This window comes from Chlamydotis macqueenii, chromosome 6 (genome assembly GCF_036417535.1).
Source record: "Chlamydotis macqueenii isolate bChlMac1 chromosome 6, bChlMac1.mat, whole genome shotgun sequence".
NCBI classification, from domain to species: Eukaryota; Metazoa; Chordata; class Aves; order Otidiformes; family Otididae; genus Chlamydotis; species Chlamydotis macqueenii.
In genome coordinates, this window is record NC_141561.1 from 31,572,575 (window position 1) to 31,596,400 (window position 23,826).

At 41.0% G+C, this 23,826-nt stretch overlaps 1 protein-coding gene across 6 annotated transcripts in view; it reads left to right on the forward strand.

Annotated features, from left to right (window-relative positions):
• Window positions 1–23,826, forward strand: part of ANKRD44 (ankyrin repeat domain 44) — a 140,989-nt gene that overhangs the window by 56,196 nt on the left and 60,967 nt on the right. For all 6 annotated transcript variants that reach the window (XM_086750712.1, XM_086750716.1, XM_086750714.1 and 3 more), the window contains exons 2-3: window positions 5,291–5,374; window positions 14,531–14,609. In XM_086750712.1, coding sequence (XP_086606838.1) covers window positions 5,291–5,374; window positions 14,531–14,609 — 163 coding nt within the window. The remainder of the gene's footprint in view (window positions 1–5,290; window positions 5,375–14,530; window positions 14,610–23,826) is intronic.

A 23,826-nucleotide genomic window follows, 5' to 3' on the forward strand; every position in this document is an offset into this window, starting at 1 on the left:
GAGCACAGCGTGGCAGTAAGTTACAAAGTCATTGATCTGGTGAAACTTTCAGAGCACTGTTCTTTTGTGTCCTTTAAACAGTCGCTTAAAAACAACACAAAGATCTCTTGAAGTTTGTAAGAGCCATCTACCCAGAGTTTTTCTTACTTTCAGGAGTGTTGATTTGTGTTTTGTTGGTCCTTGAGCATGGAAACACAGTGGAAAAAATTGAAATAAGTAGCAACATGTAGGCATACGTACTGTTCTTTAAGCAGTGGATTATGTGCAATCTTTATAAATAATGGGGCCAGTCTGCAAAAAAAAATGGAATGACATAAGAAGATAGAATTAAATTAATTGAAAAACTTTTTTTCTTGCCATATTTGAAATATTGCAGTGTACAGGGTATTTCTTGTTCTGGTCAGTATAAATGTCCTAGGTAAGTACATTTGCTCACTTAACAATGCTATCAGTTTGCCATAGTGCTTCCAGAGGACCAGTACACCCCATTTATGGATTTGATTCTTTCCACTGGCCTGTCAGTAGCTTGGACAAGTATTCCTTACAAGTCACTCAGTAAAAATCTGTAATTGCTCTGAAACATCCTGTAACAACTATCCAAGGACATTCTTCTCCAAATACCAGCTTGGTGAAAGTACTTTGCTGTCAGAAACCGGTATACAGAAATTTCAATAACAAACACAATCTTTGAAACAGTAACAAATTAAGAGTGAATTTCTCTTTGTGTTTACCCAGCAATTAGTTCCTAAAACACAAGCTAACTACTGATGCAAGTGAAATAGACTGCAAGGTCTGTTAAAAAATGATTAGTATTGAATAATTTCTGTACACGGAACTCTATAAATACTAAGCACCAGGGAAATGCACTCTAAGAATTAAGAGAAATCCAATTTATGACTGCTCACTCATACAGACTTGTAAGTTAAAAAAACATTTCAGATATTCATGTGTTGTACACTTGGAGGGAGAAAGTCCTAAATTAAAATCGGAGGAGTAGTCTTTGTGCTGCGACCAGTGGAAGGAAACAGATGTATGTGATGTGACATTGCTGACAACTTCATAATCTTGATTAATGGGAGTACTTGCAGAAAAAAAGAGGTGTTTGGCAAAACACTGACAAAATCAATACCACTTTGAAATGATTATGTGTCTTGCTACATTGTCTTGCCAGTTAAAGAGAAATGAGTACATGGACATATCGAAGTGTTGAGGCCAATAACTGCAAGTAGTGCAATTAGAACAAGTAAAGGATCAATATGTAACTTCTTTTCACTCACAAGACCAAATGATAGTATATTATGTCAAATCAGCATGGGAATCGATCATCCTTTCCCTATCTGCCTCCAGGTCCCGTCAAATGAAAATCTGGTGTAAATAAGTCCTTGTTAGTGAGTCAGGATATCTAAAATCAAGATAAAGTATTTAATATATGTTGCAGTTACTCAATGAAAATACTAACTGGTTTGCTAGGAGCTTCAACACCCACTTTGGACATAATAATTAAAATGATAATTGAGGCAGTCCACTTAAATACTTCATCTCGTTTGGGATTCAGAGACCTGTGGATGCCGCTTGGTAATAGTCTCGGCTTTCCTCCGTACTGTCAGATCTATGGAGGAGAATTTCCCAAGGCTGAATTTTTTCTGCTGGTGTGGCTTGTTGGCTCCGTGGACGCCAGCTGAGCCACTGGATGTTCTTCCACATGGGTTTAAGCTCTCTGTTGCTGGAATAATAATTGTGCCTTTAGTTCAGTGAGCTACTGGTAAAGTCCAGCTTGTGATTGGCCCATATGTGATAAACACAGGGATATGTTCCAACATTGGAAGATGTCTGAAAATAAAATTTTATTTTTACGTAACGCTCGTTAGAGCACAAAGTAAAGAACACTCTAATAAAACTTGTTGATGAGTTTCGTACTTACAATAGTAACTCTGTAGAAAAAGTAACATGGAAAGGTTTTTGTTAGCTGCTGGTGTGTATTTTCAGGAGAAAAATGTGAACACTCCCAACTGAAATTCCCTTTAAGAATTTGGAAGCTCCGGAGAGCTGAGCTGATGAGACAATTATTTGCCATTCCAAACCCTGCACCCTTGCCTAATTCTAATAATAGTTATACATAACCTGCTCTGTGCTTTCTTTTTGTTTTTTTTTTCTTCATTTTGAGTGTTTAACAACTTCTGAATTCGAAGAATTTTGAAGAAAAATATTTTTGTTACTTAAACAAGCCATTAATGATGTTGTCACAGGTTTTAGAAATTATTTCTGAAAATATACTGTATCCTTCTTTGATAATCAGAAAGCGTCATTATCTGCCCTTTGGGAATTATTTTTTTTTTTAAAAGAAGTTATTCAAAGTTGTTAAAGTTGAAGTCAGTCATGCATGAACACAGTTATCACTGAAGATGAAGAAAGGAATCTGTTCAGGTCATTGGACAGCCCTCATCAACACGTATGTAACTGCACTAGCCCCATTCCATCACTGTCAGCTGCTGAACAGAGCAGTACTTTTTCCATTGCGCTGATGAATGTGGATGCACATTCTCAGTTCTGACCTCAAATTGCAGCAACACTGCTGCAACGTACTTCTGAGATATTTTTCCTAAACAGGTCATTATACATGACTGTGCATCTTACGTAGAAACACGTCTTAGTATGTAACAAAAATTCCTTAACAGTAATGTGTTTCTCACTTCCAAACTTCTTTATTTCCAAAATGAAGTAAAATCATGACAGAATAAATTAGAAAAACGGCCAGTTGGAGATGGCTGCACAGCAGTGACTCAGGTGGTTATTAAGCTGTACTGGTTTTATCTGTTCTTTCCAATTCACAGACTCTGATCGTTTTCTGTTCTCTGTCTCTTGCTGTTACGATTAGCAAGTAATAGATTCTGTTGCAATTAATTTATAAAAAGTAAATCTCATGGAAAAAAGAGCTGAAGGACTAAGACATTTGCAAATGTATGGCAGCTGTCTCCAGTCAGCAAAGGTGTTATATATATCAGTGTGAGACTTGGAGCCTGCTTCAGAGACACAATGGGTACTGGATTTTGGTATAAGGAACTGCATGTAGATATGGCTGTGGTGTAGTAGACAAAAATTGAGATCAGGATCTTATAGATGTTACAGGTCTACAGAACACCGTGTTATTCTGGACCTGCTTTCCGTGTTAAGTAGCTGATGGTAACTAAAATGGTCAAGATTTCCTGTAAAACCGGGTGTCTGATTCGGATTTCTGGCAGAGGGAAGAAGGATCAAACTATTTTACTGTAGTCTTTCCTCTTTCTTTAATGTAACAATGCACAGTACTTTGCGCTCTCCTTGTTTAAAAAAAAAAAAAAGTCACCTAAAACAGTATTTGAACTTTAAAAAAAATTCCAATAGATCTGAAGTTTGTTGGGTTTTTCTCTTGGTGATGGTGCCTCTTGCTGAAGCCTCTGCTTACGTGTCGTCAGAGCCTGGCTGATACCTTTTGGTGGGTGCCGAGTGTACCTGCAGGAGGGTTCAGAGGCTATACCGAGCTGCTGGGGGGATTTGTGCTTGGCCACTGGGTTGTGTCGCCATTCAACTGGAAATTGAGGAGTTGCCTGCTTTCCTGTTTATTTTGTTATTTAAATGTTATGATGAATGCACATGAAATGGAAATATTTTGGTATGAGCGTTCTAATTTCATGAACATTCGCCTGTTCTTCATAGCTGTTAGTGTTAGGTTTGCACTAAGTCTAGGAAATACTAATTTTTATTAGTGTGCTAGTGGGCATAAGATTAGAAAATCGCTTTAAATTATTTCTTTTGGTAGAGACAAATACAGAAATGAGACCATCTCATTTTTAGCTAAATCCTGATTTGTTTGAGTTTGGCAGCTGAGGGAGAAGGGAACAGAGTCTGAGGTCTGGTGTTTGCATCCTCTGGTGGGGAATAGTCTGTGACCCTTCTGACATGGGCTGGGAAGGAAGCATGCTAAATAGTTCAGGTGAAATGCCTCTTTTTTTCCTTTGTTTTTCAAACATTCACTACGATATGTAAGACTGCAGACAGTTGTGATAAAAGATGCTGCTCTAGTCCTTTTTCCGTCGGAGGAGTGGCAAGAATGAAATTCCAGTGTGACTCTTTCTCAAGGACATAAGGGATTAGTGCGTTTTAAAATAGACACTATCAACTTAGAAATGTATTTTCCACTTTTGAATGTGATGAAATTTGCAGTGAAAAGATTGTGCAAAAATTATTTTCTCTGTTCTTCCAGCCTGTTTGTGAATTTTGAGATAGCCTGTTTACAAGATAGTTAAATTCTGGCGAGTCTTAAGAACTGTTGCAGTTTTATGTGCTTAAGTAGTCATGCATGCTTCCGTTTTGCAGGGTTATTTTAGATTCTGAGGGGTGACGCTGAGAAAGGAGCTGCCTCCTCTTTCCAATACGTGCTTGTGGGGATAGGTATCTTTGTAATGTGTCTCCTTCTTTTCCTGAGTCTCCAGCAGCAAGGAGGGAGGTGGTTTTTTTGTTGTGTTTTGTTTTGTTTTGTTGGTTTTTTTTTAAATTCAGCAGGATGCGTTCTGCCAGCTTGGTTAATAACTCAGCTATTTGCTGCTGAGGGTCCAGAGCAAAGCTAGGCAGAAGGACTGAAAGTGCCAGCTCTGGGTGTGTGACAGAACAGTTGAGCATATGCAGTGCTCCCTCCCGTCGACCGGCAGTGACGCCAGCATTGCCAGAGGAGCGAGCATGGCATATTGTTTCTCCCGTATGCTTGATTATTTATTTATGCATTCCGATCCATAATAGCATAATAACAGACTTGAAACAATAAGATAATTATTTTGCTTCTTGGGTGGTTAAAATTAACTGTGCTTGTCGCATATTTATTCAGTAAAAAGATACAAGATGTTTAGTAATTGCCCAGAAATTCATTATCTGCATAATGTTCTGTTTCTAAATGTGTATTGCATGACCGTTAATCTGTGCCAACAGCAAGAACGCGGCAATATCTGATGTAATTAGTTTTCCCCTTACATGCCAAGGAGAACATCTGGGCTAATTGCGTGTTGTTGACAAAAATTGCCATTCTAATGGGGGTCCCTGTTTGTGCACACACATGCTCATTATACGTACAAACATACTCATGGTTTCAGTTTATCCTCAAGCAAACTGATAGTTCTTTCTGATGAGATACCCTTGGTAATTTGTTACTGGAGTCACACAATGTCTGTGGGCAGTAAATGTTAGCAGAAGTAATATGCTCTACTTTTAAACAGAAAACAAACAAACCTGTAATGCTGCTGCTTCTGTTTTATTTTTCCAGCCACCACTGGTCCAAGCAATTTTCAGTGGCGATCCAGAAGAGATACGGATGTTAATCTACAAAACTGAGGATGTCAACGCTTTGGTATGTGATTTGGCACGCTACATGCCTGTGATACGTAAGCACCACGCTTATGGACTGTTATGATGACAGTGTTAATCATGCCCTTAGTAATTAACATGTAACAGAATGGAAGTTATTTGGAAGTTAGAGATTTGGGGATTCAGTAGAATCCTAATTAGTAGTCTGAAATATAATTATCACCAGCAGGTATTTTAAATTTTCTAAATGTATGGTAATTATTCCAAATGCACAGGTCAGTCAGGGACATTGTTTTCTCTCTTACTGAGAAAATGAATGAAATAGCTGCATATTTTTACTCTCTGTAGAGTTTCCTTTTATGAAGAGTCTTTGCAGATCGGGAGCTGTTATTCAGCATTTGACTGTACTTGAAATAAAGCTTCAGTATAGGTCTCAGCAGTCGGAGTAAGGAAGCAGTATCTTGGCTATGATTTGCCCACAAAGGAATTTCTGTTCTGCAGATTGGTTTATTCTAGCCAGAACAACGGTAAGCAGCTGTAAACAAGTAGTAGTTAAATGTTTTGGCAGTGAAAAAAAAATCTCCATTTGAACTTGGTCTTTTTGCAGAAGTTATTTTGTTTTTTTTTCCCCTCTTGGTTTTAACTTAAATCCTTACTGTTAGACATGAACCCTGCCAGTTTTGACTACAGTCTGTGGCCTCTGAAAGTGGTGCAAATGTAAAGCAAAAGCAGAACAGTGATTTCCAGGTGTTTCGTGGACTTTGGAATCAACCTTCCTTTTCTTCATGTCTTTCTCTGACAAAAAGCCATCAGTTTATTCATAGCTAACTCCAGCGGTTTGCTGGTGTAGTCTTGGCGCTGCAGCTTTTGCAGGCAGTAGGGTCCAACCATCTGGTTCAGAGCTGCAGAAAGGAGCTGGAGAAGTGATCCTATAGATCTGGTTAGCTGGGGCTCCACTCTGTTTGCTGTCATGTGGAAGGGAAGACTTAACTGCTGTTTTAAATGGGGAATCTAATCAAAGAAGGCCTTGTGATTATCAATACCTGGTTGTTTTCTTGAAATAACTTCCTAAAAGTACTTGGTTAAACCATCATCCCCCTCGAGTTTCCTCCATGTTTGTTTTCCCTAATGGTCTTAAAAAACCCAAGAAAAAAACAACCAACCAACCAAAAAAAAAACCCCTAACCTCTAGATTAAAATTATGGTCCTAAAATTTCCTCTGTATTTCATGTTGGTTTTTCAAAATAGCATTTCCTGTACAAGGTTACTGTAGGCTTTTCAAGTGTTTTTATATCCTTTGGCTGCAAGTGTGGTAGTGATAGTTGCTAGGGAGATGCTGTCAGGTGTGATATTAAATGAAGAATATGTATTTTATAGATGAGTGCCATAGTACTTAATAGAAAAAGTCATCAAACTCAAATGGTCTTGCCCAGAACCCTGTTTAAGATGCTAAAAGTCCATCCAAGAATGCTTTACCTGAACAGCTGTTTTGTCAGGAGCAAAAACCAAGGCTGTTCTTTGGAGTAATTAAAAAAATACTGATCAACACGAATTCTGAAGATTGTGTTCTGGATAGTCATTGCAGACAAGCGTCAAATGCTTAAAATGTCACTAAAGAAAGATCAAAAGATAGCATTTTCCCCCCTTGTGCTTTGAGCTGGCAATTTGCACTGCATGCTTACGTTTCTATTTTAAGGGTGTTCTTAATTACTTCCATGTTGGTGTTTCTCTAGTGGTTGATTGCTCATGTGAGAGGAAACTCTGAGACTGTTTGGCAGTGATTTGTCCTTTGTTGATCATTTTGGTTAACTATTTAATATTGGAATAACTCAAATATACGTAGGACAGTGAAACAAAATAAAACTCTGTTTTTGTAGCAAGCTTTGGGAATTTCTGAAGTTTTGAGAATTGTTTTTTGGAATCTGCAGGAAGAGAGATTTTTGGAAGGCAGAAGACAACAGCACATGGAGAAACTATGGAAAATTAGGGACGTATATTCTTACTTCCTAGGAGAAAATTAATCTCAGAGGAAAGAGTTCAGAGCAAATCAGAAGTTTAGAAGGTTACTTTTTTTTTTTTTTTTTTGGTCTGGTAAAATAATTAGTATCTTTCCAAGCCAGGAAGTGTATTTTGATGGAAATGGCTACATTCTGGATGCTGCTATAATTGTGACTTCTATTTTGCAACCAAGTGAAAGCTGTAACTGTTTTCGTGGTTTTAGTTCATTCTGCCGTGGTAGTGGTCACTTTGACCTCTCCAGTCCCTCACTATGCTTTGAGGGAACATGATGCTACTTTTGCACCCTGAGGGCATGGAGAGCATTATATTTGGCTAGCAGCGAGCAGTTCCCTACCACTGAGTACTGAATGCGCACTATTTCCGTGGGAAATGTGGTCTGCCTGTGGGCAATCTTCAGCAGTCTTGTTTCCCAGGGCATTTGGGATATTGGGTGAGACCATCCAGACCACCAAATTAGTTTCAGGTAGGCACCCTCTACGCTTGCCTTTTGGTACATTTAGAAATCCCAAGGTGATCATGCTATGTGTGTGTAGGTGGAGATTTTTAGGGGTGATTTTTTATTTTGGGATGAGTGTGAGGGAATGACCCCCAGAATCTAGGGATTACTCTGCATCCAGTGGTAACCCCTGGTTGGCTGGGATTTGTAATACACATGGCCATGCAGCACCCTGCATCTGCAGAGTTCAGTTCTTATGTGTGATGTCATGATTTTTACTAAACCAAAATCCTTCCTGTAAAATTTCTATTTTCATTTCAGTCTTCCAGATTAGTTTCCCTTCAAATATTCCAAGATCAAACAAAAAAGGTAAAAAATCCTTCCAGTATTCTTCCCCATAACTGGTGAGATGTTTGCAAGCCAAACCAGACATTTCTTTCCCTCTGTTTTTACTCTTTATCCCCTAATGCTGCTTTTTCTCTTAGATAAAACCAAAAATACATGCAAAAGTTTTATTTCCTGAGAATATCTTCTGTTGCATTCATATTTTTAGGAAAGTAAATAATATGAAAATGCTTCCCCAGTCATTGAGACTGTTGAAGGCAACATCTACTCTCCCAAAACTTAATCACTTCTATTTCTGCTATTGGGACACAGTTGCTGATATTGCCCTCTGGACTTAATCCACGTAGCCTCTTTGCTCAATGCTCTGCCAGCTGGAGAGGCTGCTGCTTCTCACAGCTCCTCAGTGTCAAGAGCTGCTTGTGCAAACGCTGCCCTACCTACTTACGCCAGAACGAAACAGGTTAGAAGGAGGTAATGGTTTAGCTGAATTTGTCTTGTTTTCATTGAAGCTGAGCTGCAGAGCCAGCAGATCTAAGTGGGCTGCAGTAACCCCTTATGTGTTGGAGCCATGTCGAGGTGGAGTGACCCGGGTCACCACCTGCCCGTTTCTAGCTTTGGAGCAGGTCTGCAGAAGAACAGGCAGTGGCACCAGCAGAGACTGCAAGGCCTTACACACAGGAGCATGTATTTAGAGGGTGGTTTATCACAGGATAACGAAAGCAAGAAGGAAGTCTTTGTGGGGAGACATAGATACATGCTGTTTATTACATCTTTTTCTCATCCTGCTTGGTGAGGCATAGATTTGCAGGACTGCCTTTGTTAGGAGGATTCAAGCTTTATCCAGGTCTTCACACACACACACACACAAAAGTTATATATATATGTCTGTAGTATTGCTAAGCATGCTTTTTGAGATGATACAAGTGCTTGAGGATACAAGTGCACACATGTTTAGGATTGTGAGTCTGAAAGGCTTTGCATGTTTGGGATGGCTAATGTGAATAACAGCTTGTCATTCAGTTTGGAGGGATATGTTTGACTTGGGACTAAGAGAGACCGTAATATGGTATTTCAGTCATCTTGGGAACCTGACCCTCATCTCTGCTCTCATCCAAGGATTTATGATTTTCTTTTTGACAGTCTGGAATCTCACAGGAGAATAAGCTATCCTGGAAGTAAATGTGCCTCTTCTAGAGGTCGTTCTGCTGTGCTGGAAAGTCTTCTGGAGGGTTTAGTCAAGAACTTTGGAAGCTGTCTGCTTTGACATGATATGACAGTGTGGTGCCAGCTAACAGCTGTGTTTTCAGTGGGTATTTGGCCTCTAGTAGTGCTGCTTGATATACTGTTAATTTAAGTGGGAAGTGCTGGAGAACATTTTTTTTTCCTACAGAAGGAAGTTATGAACAATTCTCAGGACTGCAAGGAACTGAATACTAAAATTGCATTGATGTTTGTGATGCAAGGCAACTAGCATGACTTTAGTTTAGGAGAAATATTTTTTCTTTTAGAAAATAAATATAAGTTTTTGTATTTTATAAAGAAGATATTTGAACTGTGAAGAAAATTCTTCCGGAGTTTACTGAGTGTCTGAAATATTGGGAGTTGCTTTGTACAGCATGCTAGTATACTAGTGGGTACTAAGTTTTTTTTATATATATCCCTCTCTATGTATCTCTATGTTTATCTGTCTGTGCTGATGACTCGTGTTGTTGTTGTCCTCAAAATGTTTGAGACAGTTAAGGATGTATAGGTCATTAAAGGCTCATGGCAGAGTTTGGCTGTACCTGCTTTATTTTCTCCAAAGGCAGCAACGTCATCCTGAAATACCTGAATTTTCTAAATCTACTTTTCCCTTTAACTCAAGAGTGATGGATGTTCCCATTGCCATCAATCCCCTCAAAATCAATATTGCATTTATAAAAATGGAGAAGTTATTTGACTGTAGCTTTTGAGCCTTACATTTCAAACTCACTGCTATAAACATCAAAATATTTCCATTAATTTAGGATAACAGTTTCTACATTCTCAATCGAGGAATAATAATAAATTTTAAAAGTTATCTTTTTCTATCATGGAAGCTACTGTAAGCCTTATGGAAGGAAAGTGTTACACGCAGGAGGAGAGGGAAGATAATTTTTCTTGTCTCTAGAAGAGAGACACTTCATGAGAACTTGGCACTTAACGACTCAGTCCAGAAAAATCTTTGTTTCTGAGGCTAAACTGAAGACTCGGGGGATGAGAGGTGCTGGAACCAGGATCTGCGGTTTGAGATGGGAACTTCTGTGCTTCATAATAGCAGAAGAGCGAGAACCAAGCATAAGTTACACAGCTTGACTTTCACCTCCCAGCTGGTGCTCACAATTAATTTGATTTGCTTTGTGAATTACAGGCTTTAATAAAAGAATCAGTGAGAGGGAGGAAATCCTGAAGCGGCAGAGATTTTCTTTACACAGCATCAACATTTGGCTCTGAGTGGCTGTAAATAGCCCAGGAAGTAGCTGCTCACTTGCTTTTAGCCTCTTCAGTAGTTCCCAATCTTTAATTTTCCTGAAGTTGTTAATGTTTTGTTTAGCTTTGTGTCAGTGGATGTTGTAGCCATTCATGTGTCTCTGATATATTTCAGTTTATTCTGCCACCCAGGCAGATCGCTGGCCACTTGGAGGTGGTGGGAATCCAAACTCTTCTAACCAGTGAAACTTCATTAACTCGATGTCTGTGGCGCTTCCTTCTGTGTTGAACTATTCCTGTTGGCTGCCCAGGCAGTCTGATGACAAAAAGGGGATACCAACATTTATTTTCTGTAGCAGTTGCACTTGTATTTTAATAGTAAATAACTCTGTCTCAAACATCATCTGATGTGAACAGCTGCAGTTGATAAGAGAAGTTCAAATCCTTTTATGTACTTTGAGATGTAGCCTGTGTTGAGGAGAAAATGTTGGCCTCTTTGTTAATGTGCCTGAATATTGTACCTATGCTGATATGAATCATCCAAGCCACTTCTAATCCTTGTGTACTCTGGAGCTCTGATCAAATAAAGCACTTAAGGCCTAGCCTCGCTTTAGCCTGTGGAGGGCCTTGTCACTGTCACTGTGATCATTTGAGCAGTTTAAGCATGTGTTGAGTGTTTTACTTGCTGAGGCCTTCTGTCCTCGATTTCCTGTTTGTTAAATTCTTAATTTCCTTTATCTGTACTTAAAAAAAAAATGTGCGGATGACATTAAAATGCAGCATCATCTTTTCTATGAACTAATGTAAGTCAACAATACAGATTTGGGGAGAGTGCGTTTGTCTCATCTCAGCATTATTTTCTAGCCATTGTTTAGCTTATCTACTGTCTCTTACTGACCTTCTGTTCCTCTGAGAACTGCACTTGAAGCAGGTCTGATTATTTGTCTTAATGCTGTTGGGAACCTTGTTTTCATTTCTTCCCCCCTCCTCCTTTCCTTGTTTTGATAACGTATGTTCAGGTTTGGGGTACTGCCAGACCTTTCCCTGAAGTGACAAATTTTCTTTTTATTCCTCTCTCTCTTTTTGTAGCCTTCAGTTTTTAGATAATTATTAATTTACTTATTTGTACTACTACTACTACTACCGTCGTGCCACAAGGACAGCTGTAGCTGGATAGACATCAGCGCATGGGCCAGAGACAAAGCCCGTGAGCTGTGTAAGTCGTGTTGAAGTGGTACGTGGCTTTGAGGAGGATGCAAGGAGTGTGGTTGGATGCCCAGGTTCCTCTGGTTCAGGGTCAGGCTTGTGCAGAGCGTAAACAGGAACTTGCGGATGTTGCTCTGTTGGGTTGCTCAGCTGCGTGCTCAGCTGCAGGCGTTTGTGTGCAGACTTGTCCCTGCCACACTCCTGAAAACATTACCTGTAAGGCTCTTCCGTATGTTTTTAATTTTCTATACCACATGTTGGGTTTTGTCGTCTGTTAGTTCATGTGAAGGTGAACTTGGATTTGTGCCTGGTTGTGATAAATGGAGAAATTTCAGGGTTTATTCCTGTTGGAGAAATTAAGCTTAAATTCAGTTGTGTGTCTAAACTCATCTTTCTCTGAAGACTTTATTCTCACTTAGTTTAATAGGATTTTAAAAAGTGAAAGCCAAGAATACTCGCAGGGAGTTATTCCTGTTACAGAAGGATAAAAATTCTACTTTTCTGTTTCATGTCCTTTCCTCCCTCAATTATCAAGTTTCCATCAGATTTACAGTTTAGTATAAAATATTGCTTGTAACCAAACTGAATAGGTTTGATTCCTTTATATGGAAAATTGCGTGATCTTGTATCATTAGCAATTCAACTTCAAACGACTCTGTTCTGTTGCCAAACTTGGCTGTATTGCAAGAAGCTGCCACAAAATTTATCACTGACAGATACAATAGCTGTTACAAATACTACATTGTTCTAAAGAGAGATTCGTGCATTAAAATGAACAAGCTGAAAAAAATAAACAAAGCCGATTCTATTTTTGTACAAATGTTTGATCAGCTTTAGCATACTTTTTTCCATGGATAGGTAACATGAAGGAATACTTACGAAAGATGTCGTATGCTCTCTTGTAGCTAGTGAGTGGGTTATGTTCTAGGAACTGAACATACGAGAGAATCCCGCTTGTGATTTTGGTTCCTGAGCAGACACTGCTGGATGGACAGGGCTTATTATTGTTTTAATTTGCCTACAGTAAGGAGATGAAGTTCTTTAAGATATCTTTCCCTCTGACCTCTGACAAGCAAGGTGTCACATAACCGGTCTTTTGAGTGTTTTATGTGCATGCCCAATATGCGAGATCACAACCCACTGCAGCAGAATTTGAGGACTACATACATCATATGTGTTTGAAAACAGGTACAAATATAAAAATTAAACGTAACTTATTCTGGTGAGCAGTGGCTCTGTGCCTTGCAGTGCTGGAAAACAATTTTCAGCATTCACATTACAAGTGGTTCTGCTGCACTGATTTGTCCACATTTGTAGCATACTTTGAAGACAGTTCAAAATAGCTTGTGGTTGATGACCTCTTGGGCATGTTAAAAGTGATATTTTACTGGACAGGCTCAGAGATACGTCTCAGGGAGACAGCGTAGATACCATTAGGGTTTCTGTGTTGGTATCATTTGCAGGAGGTGTTGAATCTGTTACCAGCTCACAGTATGTAATGCTAGCAAGTTGTAATTTGATAAATTGAGTGATAAGTCTTTTTTTGTATTAGTGCTTAAGAAACTGAAATGAAATTTAGAACTGGAAACAGGCATCGAATAATATGATTAGCAGTATTAGCAGTTCTTGTGACTTTTGTTGCCCATATTATAATGTTTAGCAGTTTCTTTTAAAGGCCTATGTTCTGGAACAGTCTGAGTAAAGCAATAAAAGAGAGTGTTTGTAAAGACTGTATTTACATTCCCTGAAGGTAGGAGAGAAAATAGTGAAAATGTGACTCCCTAAGGTTAAAAATTACAGAAATCAAATAAAAGTAGATGTCTTTCAGAAGTCTTATATATCATTATTAGGAATTGTTCTATGTTTCTAAGTTAGGGCGAGAGGAAACGGCCTCAAGTTGCAGCAGGGGTGATTTAGGTTGGATATTAGGAAAAAATTTCTTTACTGAAAGAGTGGTCGGGCACTGGAACAAGCTACCAAAGGAAGTGATGGAGTCACCATCCCTGGAGGTGTTCAAAGAATGTGTAGATGTGGCACTTCGGGACATGGTTTAATAGGCAGGGTGGTATCAGGTTGATGGTTAGGCTTGATGATCTTGGAGGTCTCTTCCGACCTTAAAGATTCTATGATGCTGTGATAAGTTTAAAGACACAGGCCTGACTGGTGATATTTTCTTTATTTATGTTTAAAGATTGATCTAGGTGTACAAGCCCATTTCTGGCTGCCTTAGACAACCAGGCTAAATGGTGACCAAGAGCCTTTGCAGAGTAAGAGGATCACATCTTGTCCTTGTGTGTGGTTCCAAACTATTATCCAGAGATACCCTGCTGAAGAGTCTGGAGTTATATTGTTGATGCAAACTCCATTACAAAGTGTGATGTCCAGAAACATGAATTATGTTGCTGCAATACTTAGAATGGAAAATGTTTCTAAAAGAGACCCAAAGATTACGTCTTTCCTCATTTTAGATTTGATTTGATCTACCTGTGAACAGGATATCGGAGTAAAGACAGTGTTTCTGCAGGGTCTGGTGGAACCAAGTGATAAAAAAGTTGAGGATTACTGGGAGGAAGTGTGTTGTTCAGACCTTGAATTTTGTTCTTTCACTGGTTGAGATTGCATTTCTAATTGTAAACAGAAATATACATAGGAAAATAAACACTGTATAGAAATCCATTGCTCTTTAACACTAACACTGACAGTTATTGACCATGTTTCACAAATGGACAATCTGTGGTTTTGTAGGATGCCGAGAAACGAACTCCTCTTCACGTTGCATCATTCCTGGGGGATGCAGACATCATTGAGCTTCTCATTTTGTCAGGTAAGGTAGTGTCCCTCACTGTTATCAACTCGTAAATTAGCTAATTTTAAAGCTACAAGGAATACTCAGCAAAGGATATACAAGTGAGCTTTGGGCAGTGCCTGTTTCTGAGTTTTATAGAGCTGGTTGCAGTTGTTGCAAGCTTAGAAAATGTATTTAAATTTTATGATACAATTATAAAAAAGTGGAATTAATAAACAAAGCGACTAGTTTTTAAAAACTTCTGAAGTATTCAAACTGACAGTATTTGTGGATTCAGAAACTTGCTGAAGTATGTGTTTGAAATGTGGGCTTGTGGCCTGAAGTACAAGTGAAGAATTCCTTTTAAGCAAAAATTATTATGGAATAATAGCAAAAAAGTTAAGTTATAACTGTGTTTGAATGAATTTTAAGTGGTATTTACATTAGAAACATGATTCTAAGAGTTGGGAAGTTGATTTGGAGAAGAGAAACTGTGCAGTAGGATGTATCTAAACAAATGTAAACCCAGAAACTTTCAAATCAGAGGTAGAACAACTGGTGTTTTTTTTTAACTGATCTGTACTAACAAATATATTTTTGAAACGTATGATCTTTTTGTGGCTAGTCCCTTAAAAAAACCCGAAGTTTATTTTAAAAAAAATGTTTGTCTAAATGTTATATATTCTTAGGGTAGAAAGCTATGTAAGTGTATATATGTATGTGTGCACACACACAGTATATTTTATATTTGTACTCTATCTTAAGATACTTTAGTCAAAACCAACGTATATTAAACATTATTTGTAAATGCTTACATTCTCCCTTAAAAAGCATAAATCTCTCTGTATATTAGTTTAAATGCTTTATTGGGGCATTGCCAAAAAGCTCATGCTGTATGTTGTCATCTAATGTCTTAGAATGAGAAATCATGAACAAAAGCAACACTTCATATGCATACACATGGAGCCTGATAGAGGCCATAGGTGCTCAAAATACAGCTATTTATTGTGTGTGGGTGTGATATAAAGATTGAAGCACAGTCTTAACATTGGACTAAGAGCCATTTTCATCTCCCACGCTGACTCTGCTAATTTAACTTTCCCAGCTCGTAGCATGAATATAATGCTACAATGCCTTTTCAGAAGTGTTGTGAAAAAAAAGAAATAAAATATTTCCAAACTGTCGTAGTGGCAAAAAAACATGATCAAAATATGTCAGGACAAAGAAGTACATGTAATTCACAGCAAACTCCTGGGTGTGCTTGCAGATTTAAAAGGCAGTGTTTTTCTAAACTGGAGAACTATAAGGATAAAGCTTATAATGGTTTAAGAATGTGAGACTGAAAGGAACCTTGTGGTATAAACATCTAACACTTGCAAGCAACCTTGCTATATGATTGATTTCACAGATTATTAGACTGCCCTTTCAAACGAGTTGCGTATTTTTTTTTAGAAAGTTATTTCAGAACTATCAGTCCTGGAATTGCAAGGCACCTTCTAATTTCCAGCCTCGAATCCTAGAACAATTCAGGCTGGAAGGGATTTTTAGAGGTTACCTGATCCAGCTCCCTGCTTAGAGCACCAGCCAATTTCAGAGTTAGATCAGGCTGCTAATGGGCGCATGCAGACCACACAAACGTATTTCTTTGGATTACCAGCCTAACCATACCTGGAGAAGGCAGAAAATGAGAATTCAGTTTGCTGTAGCTATGCGTTTCCTCTGTATGTTTTGGGGGACATTTTGAGTTATCTAATTGCTTAATGAGGGTAACTAGTTGGAAATACGTATTTCTGCTCTATACCCTGATGCCAGCAGAACGATTTTACATGGCAACTCTCTGCCCTAGACTTCAGGAAGGCGGACTTCGGCCTCTTCAGGGACCTGATGGGCCAAGTGCCATGGGAGGTGGCCCTGGAGGGAAGAGGGGCCCAGGAAAGTTGGTCCATATTCAAGGAGCACCTCCTCCAAGCTCAGCAGAGGTGCATCCCGATGAAAAACAAGTCGGGCAAAAAGGCCAGGAGGCCGGCGTGGATGAGCAAGGAGCTCCTGGACCAACTGAAAGTGAAAAAGGAAGCCTATAGAGGGTAGAAGTGGGGACAGGTAGCCTGGGAGGACTACAAAGAGGCTGCGCGAGTGGCCAGGGATAAGGTAAGGAAGGCCAAAGCCCTGGCAGAACTGAATCTGGCCAGGGATATAAAATGTAACAAGAAGAGCTTTTATAGGTACATAGGGGACAAAAGAAAGTCCAGGGAAAATGTAGGCCCCCTCCAGAAGGGAACTGGTGTCCTGGTTACCCAGGACATGGAGAAGGCTGAGGTTCTCAATGACTTTTTTGCCTCAGTCTTCACCAACAAAAGTTCCTGTCCCACTGCCCAAGCTGTAGAAGGTGCAAGCAGGGACTGTGAGAATGAAGAACTGCCCACTGTACTCGAAGAGCAGGTTCGGGATCATCTTAGGAACCTGAAGGTGCACAAGTCCATGGGTCCTGATGAGATCCATCCGCGGGTCCTGAGGGAACTGGCGGATGAAGTTGCCAAGCCACTGGCTATCGTATTTGAGAAGTTGTGGCGGTCTGGTGAGGTCCCCGATGACTGGAAGAGAGGGAACATAACCCCCATTTTTAAAAAGGGGAATAAGGAAGACCCAGGTAACTACAGGCCGGTCAGCCTCACCTCTGTGCCTGGCAAGGTCATGGAGCAGATTCTCCTGGAAACCATGCTAAGGCACATGGAGAGCAAGGAGGTGGTTGGTGACAGCCAACATGGCTTCACCAAGGGCAGATCGTGCCTGACCAATTTGGTGGCCTTCTATGATGGGGTGATGGCATCGGTGGACAAGGGACGAGCAACTGACATCATCTACCTGGACTTGTGCAAAGCTTTTGACACTGTCCCGCACGACATCCTTCTCTCTAAACTGGAGAGACATGGGTTTGATGGACGGACCACTCGGTGGATAAGGAGTTGGCTGGATGGCCGCACTCAGAGAGTGGTGGTCAACGGCTCAATGTCCAGGTGGAGACCGGTCACGAGTGGCGTCCCTCAGGGGCCCGTGCTGGGCCCGGCCGTGTTTAACATCTTTGTCGGCGACATGGACAGTGGGATAGAGTGCACCCTCAGCAAGTTCGCTGACGACACCAAGTTGTGTGGTGCCGTCGACACGCTGGAAGGGAGGGATGCCATCCAGAGGGACCTTGATAGGCTGGAGAGGTGGGCCCGTGCCAACCTCATGAAGTTCAGCCAGGCCAAGTGCAAGGTCCTGCACCTGGGTCATGGCAATCCCAGGCACAAATACAGGCTGGGCGGAGAATGGACTGAGATCAGCCCTGAGGAGAAGGACTTGGGAGTGCTGGTGGATGAGAAGCTCAACATGAGCAGGCAATGCGCCCTTGCGGCCCAGAAGGCCAACCGCATCCTGGGCTGCATCAAGAGGAGCGTGGCCAGCAGGTCGAGGGAGGTGATTCTCCCCCTCTACTCTGCCCTGGTGAGACCCCACCTGGAGTACTGTGTCCAGTTCTGGAGCCCCCAGCACAAGAAGGACATGGACCAGTTGGAGAAGGTCCAGAGGAGGGCCACGAAGATGATAAAAGGGCTGGAGCACCTCTCTTATGAGGACAGGCTGAGAGAGTTGGGGCTGTTCAGCCTGGAGAAGAGGAGGCTCCGGGGAGACCTGATAGCGGTCTTCCAGTACCTCAAGGGGGCCTACAAGAAAGGTGGGGAAAGGCTGTTTAGTAGGGCCTGTTGCGATAGGACGAGAGGTAATGGTTTTAAAATAGAGGGGGGTAGATTTAGATTAGAAATTAGGAAAAATTTTTTTTACGATGCGAGTTATAGAACACTGGCCCAGGTTGCCCAGAAAGGTGGTGGAGGCCCCATCTCTGGAAACGTTCAAGGCCAGGCTGGACGGGGCTCTGAGCAACCTGATCTAGTCAGGGATGTCCCTGCTCCTTGCAGGGGGGTTGGACTAGATGACCTTTGAAGGTCCCTTCCAACCCTAACCATTCTATGATTCTATGATTCTATGATTTAAATGAACATAACCCTCCAAGGTTACGCTTGGATGGGTTTTTAATATGCTAAATGCAAACATGCTTTTCTTCACTGGGAGATAAGAGTCAACAAACTTCATCTGTGCATGTGTTCCTGCAGTGTGTGTTGTTTGTCACGTACTGTTGTTCTGTTGTGATGTGAGAAGTTTGGAGGAGCAATGCCTTTTGTCAAGTTTTGCAAGTAACGGCCACAGGCAGTATCCACATAAAGGCAACGATGAAACAGTTCTGCCCATTTCTCCCCTGAATCCCAATAGCATAAAAAAATGCCTGGTGAACATGCTTGTTCCCTCATGTTCCTAATGAGGGAAGGAGACTTTCTAGCATTCTTCTGGGAAACTTAGTTCTAGCACCTCACTGCCAAAATGTTGTCCATGGGCTATAGGGTTTGTCTGGTCAACGGCATAAAATGAAGGTTCTGTATCTCGGGGTTTTTTAATATATCCAAGTGAGCGTGACTTACAATGTGGGCTTTTAAAAATTGGACTTCATGTCAGCAGGACTGTGCTGGGGTTCAGTCTGCAGGAACTGTGTGGATCTTTCCCCACTAGCTCAGCATGAGTCAAAATTAATCTTGTTGCATATTCTACCTGTTCATTGTCCATTAATCTCTGAAGTATCATTACTCCTGAGGAGCATCAGTACTTGTATCCAAGAGCAGGTTTGGAGGAGCAGATTTATGAGTTATTATAAACACCTCTTTGTTATTGTGATCTCTCTGTAAACTAGGCTCCAAGGACAACTGCAGCATCTTCCCTTTGCTTCACTTCTTCATTCAGTAAACTATGTTAGTGAAAGCGTTTCATAGAAGATTAATCTGGTCATAAAATTTAGGTACATAAGCGTGAAAAAACTTCATTGTGTGACTTAAAATGAGAGGGTGTTTTCACAGAGAGAAAGCAGAAAAATGCTTGCTGTTGGTGTCAAACACTAATATTCTCAGCAGAAGCTAGGAGGAGCAGCAACCTATTGCATTTTGTTCAGGGCTCAGGAGAGAAATGAAATTAGATATGCACATCCTGAGATTTGTGGCCTATGAACTGGTGGCAGCACAGATAAATGTATTGTCTAATGAATAAAAGTTCTGCCCAGGAGGTTGGAGACAGACCAGAAATGGCTTTCTAGGTAGCCACTGAAATGCATTCTGTCTGGAAGTGGTACAGGAGAGAGTGTGCCAGGTCCCTCAACTGATATGAATCACCCTGGCCCATTAAGTGTCGGATTGGGTAGATTTACACCAGCTCAACAGTCTGATCCATAATCGTATGGTTCAAACTGGGGAAGTGTGCTGTGTGGTTTTGTTTTTCCAGGCTACCTGAAAGCATGGAGCTTTGAGCAGTTCTCCTTCACCTCCTTTCTGTCAAAAAGGAGAAGGACCAGGGTAACCATCTCACATAAATGTGTATGACGATACAGTTGTGGATGTGCAAGAAGAGCTGTCCGGGCAAATACAGGCTCCATTCTCATGTATGCCACTACTTCTCCCCTCCTGGGCTTTGAGCTGGCACCCGAGGGCACGACGTTTGAGCTCAGTTCCTTACCCCTTGTTCCACCATTTCACAGGAACTTGCCATCTTGGCAATATTACCATGCCTTGCTGTTTCAGGACAAACCCCAGCATGCTTTGGCAGGGCTCCTGGTAAGCCCTGGCAGATAGATTTGGAAGCAGGACAGTTGCACGTGCAGCAGGTTGTGGTCCATCCCTGGCGTGTAGGCAGCAGGGGAAGGCACTGTGTAACTTGAAGCCACGTTCAGGGCTTCTTCTTTTATGCCAGGCTGAAGATCGGCAGGTTGGAGAGGCAGCCTTCTCTCTGCCTTTCCCATGGCTTTGAGACTCCTATCCTTCAGGATTAGGAGTGTCCCCTTTGAGTGAAAGTTTGGAGGATGTCCCAGGACTATCTCCTCTCTCCTTCATGAGTGACCCAGGGACTGTGTGTTCTCACCTGGTGGGATCCTTAGGCCATGTTCCTCCCTAGCAAGTGACTTGGACTTGCCTCTGAGGAGATCCTACCTAACCTCCTGATCCTGCCATGTAGGTGTTCCCAGGCTCTTAGCTTCCCGTGTTCACATCTAGCATGGTGGTGTGTTCCTCTCATGTTGTGGGTACTGGTTCCATCTGTCAGTTGGTGCCGCTCTGCTGTTGTATTTTATTTGTGCTGATCTTTGCTTTGTGTGTCTCTGTGTGTGTGATGGGCCACGGGGGGCATTCCTTATATTTTTGGTTGTCCATTGCTGTGTCTCAGAGCAGGAATTGGAATTGTAAATAATGTCGTTAATAGGTTAAAGAGTAGAGTTTCCTTCCTCTGTTGATGATCCCTAATTTCAGAGAATTAGACTGAAGAATCTAGATTTATTGGAGACCTGTGGATTTGGCAGATGTGCCGGATGAAAAATTAAACTTTGGTTAGGATAAAGACATGTTCACTTTATTCCTGAAAGCCAGCATTGAGTTGTTTATTTCAGATCTCAAAAGAATGGAGGCAATTTCAGATTTATTTCCTCTTTTGGCAGAAAAATTTGAAGTGAAAGATGGCAAAGATTACAAAACAGCCATATTAAAGAGCAGTGGATTACAGAAAGTTTCCTCTCTGTTGATTTTTTTTCTCTAACATTATACATTATGTTGTCTACTTTAACCTCACAGAGCAAATCCAAGGGCCAGCCCTTTCCTTCAGGCCCACGGGTAAGAGCAGCCCTGGGGGCAGAGTTCAGGGGATGGGGCTGAGAAAAGGCTCTTCTCTGAAGAGGCTTTTTAAAAAGTGGATATTTTATGGGGGTGGTTGGGTGCTGTGGCTACCTGGAAGCATGTTAAGGGAAATCTTTAAAACAGCTTTTCTTTTCAAGGAAAATCGTACTATGAAGGACACCATATACACCAATTTCCATGTGTCCCTCCTGCCCTTATAAACACACAGATGAATTCACGGAGTATTGTAGGAAGTGCATTGAAACACAATTAAGGTTCTTGGTCCAGAGTAAAGTGAGGGACACTGAATTACTGGGTGACTTTGAGGAAGTGTTGTGGTTGGACTTGAAAATTTAAGCTTCTGATTTTTGGATACACCTGATTTTAGGTGCCTTAGCATGTTGTAGAGTGCTTAGTCTTCTGAGCTGGGTTTCTGTGTTGCTCTGTGCTTTCAGAGAGCTCTACCCCCAGGCTGTCACAGGATGGAGACTCAGGTTTGTGAAGTGTAGAGGACACCTTTGAAGTCATGAGCATTGCTTCAGGGTGCCTCTGCTTGCTGTCCTTTAAAAAGGCAGATATTTTCTGTCCCTGAAGGAGTGCGTCAGTGCTGGTGAAATTTTTTGTTGTCGTTAACCATTGCCTGCAAAAGAAACTGAGAGATTAATTTTGGTGAAGGAAATGGGCAGTACAGAGGGAAACGTTTCAAAGCGGCTCTTCAGAAAATGTGCACGTCAGTAAAGGGGCAACAGCAGCTTCTGTAACAGGCAGCAGCTGAATTCTGCAGTTCTTTAAAAACAGAAATCACAAATGTATTCAGCCAATGCATTGAATTAGGTTTGTAAGAGCAATTTCACTTTGTCACATAAAGAGAGAGCCCCAAAGCACAAAGAGGTAATGTGGGAACCAGCTGAGGAAGAAAAGGCTGATAACATGCTGTGTGTTATTTTATTTATACTGGTGTTGTTTTGCTTTTATTATTTTCTTTAGCTGTTTTCTTGGCAACTGTTTGAGTTTCTCAAAGGGTGAGTGGATCAGTGAAAGGCAGAGACAGAGACACTTCCCTAGGGTTTCTAATCATCTTCATATTCACCAGTGCCACTGGAGCTGTTGAGTACTGAAGAATGATATGTCATACTTCTCTACTCCACACATAAGCCTTTCTGATTTGCAACCATCTGCTTGTAGGAGTTAGTGAATGGGTAGAAATAAACCAAAAGAAACCTTAGTTAAGAACGTAAAGGCAAAAAACGAGAGCAAATGCAAAATAAATTTCTAAAGCCCAAAAGAGGTATTTGGTGGCAATCATTAGGTATTCATCTAGGCACTTTGCATCCCCAAGACACCTACCAGGCCAAATCAGTATAATGTAAGATGCCTTGGAGTCCTGTCAGTCAACTTCATCTTGGTGGAGGTGGTGGTTGCCTTATGTGTCTCCAGAGCCTGCGGCAGTGTGGGCGAAGGACAGGATACTAAGGTGTGTCAACCATAATGGCCTTCTCATGAAGACAAAAGAAGGTAACAGCTTCCTTGCTTTTATAGATTCATTAGACAACCCTTTGAAACTGTTGTCTTTTTTAAAAGGTATTTTTTTCCAGAGGGCAGATTTGTGCCCCCAGGTATGAAGTTCTGAGGTGAGTTCAGAGAATTGCCTCTAATTGTTGCAATAGTTAAGAAAGTTACTTTCTTTTTCTTGCAGCCAAAAAATTATATCCCAACTTGCGGAAATGTGAAAGAACTTGTTTCTTCTCTGATTATCTAGCGCAGTTCCCAGTAACCACTGTGATTCAGAGGCAAGCAACGTAATATTCCTGAGAAACGGCTCTCAGAAAGTGCTTCTGGTTCAGAGAGTGTGATTTATTAATTACAGGCTTTTGTATGCACTTAAGTTATGGTGCAAAATGAAGCTTAAGAATCCCTTTGCTTATGAAGTTCAGAGGCTTGTCCAGGCTATGTGCATGATGCTTGTGCTTCGCTAAACCTTTTCTGCATGTGCTATGCTAGTCTTCTCAGACTGGTACTGCTGCCTGCAGACCTGAGAGATATAACATTTTCAGGTTAAGCCCTTTTTACAATTAGTTTCTCTAGTCCTTTTCACTTGATTTCCTTTTTTTTTAGGGTAACACATCAGTGAATAGCTTTAATATTTCCCTGTCCTGTTTTCTTGATCTCAGCAAGATTTGCGCAGCAAGGAAGTGGTTGTATCTTCTAGTGGTCTGCCTGGTGGAGCTGGAAACAAGAGATGGTTGATCAGGCTCGTTCCCTTCGCTCTGTCTGCAGACAGTAGCAGTGCTCTGAGCAAAGGGTTGCTTTTCTTCCCCCAGCTATCAGTTGCTCTGAAAAAGTGCATAGACATAGACATACACATATATACATACGTGTGTAGGTAATCGCCTACAACAAATCTTGCTTCTTTTGTGTCCTGTAAACAAGACTGTTCTTGATAATAGTCCGACCTATTCAGTTCATTTCTTTCTGAATCATGCTTCAGCTGCTATCTATCCAGGATCTGGAAATGCATTTCC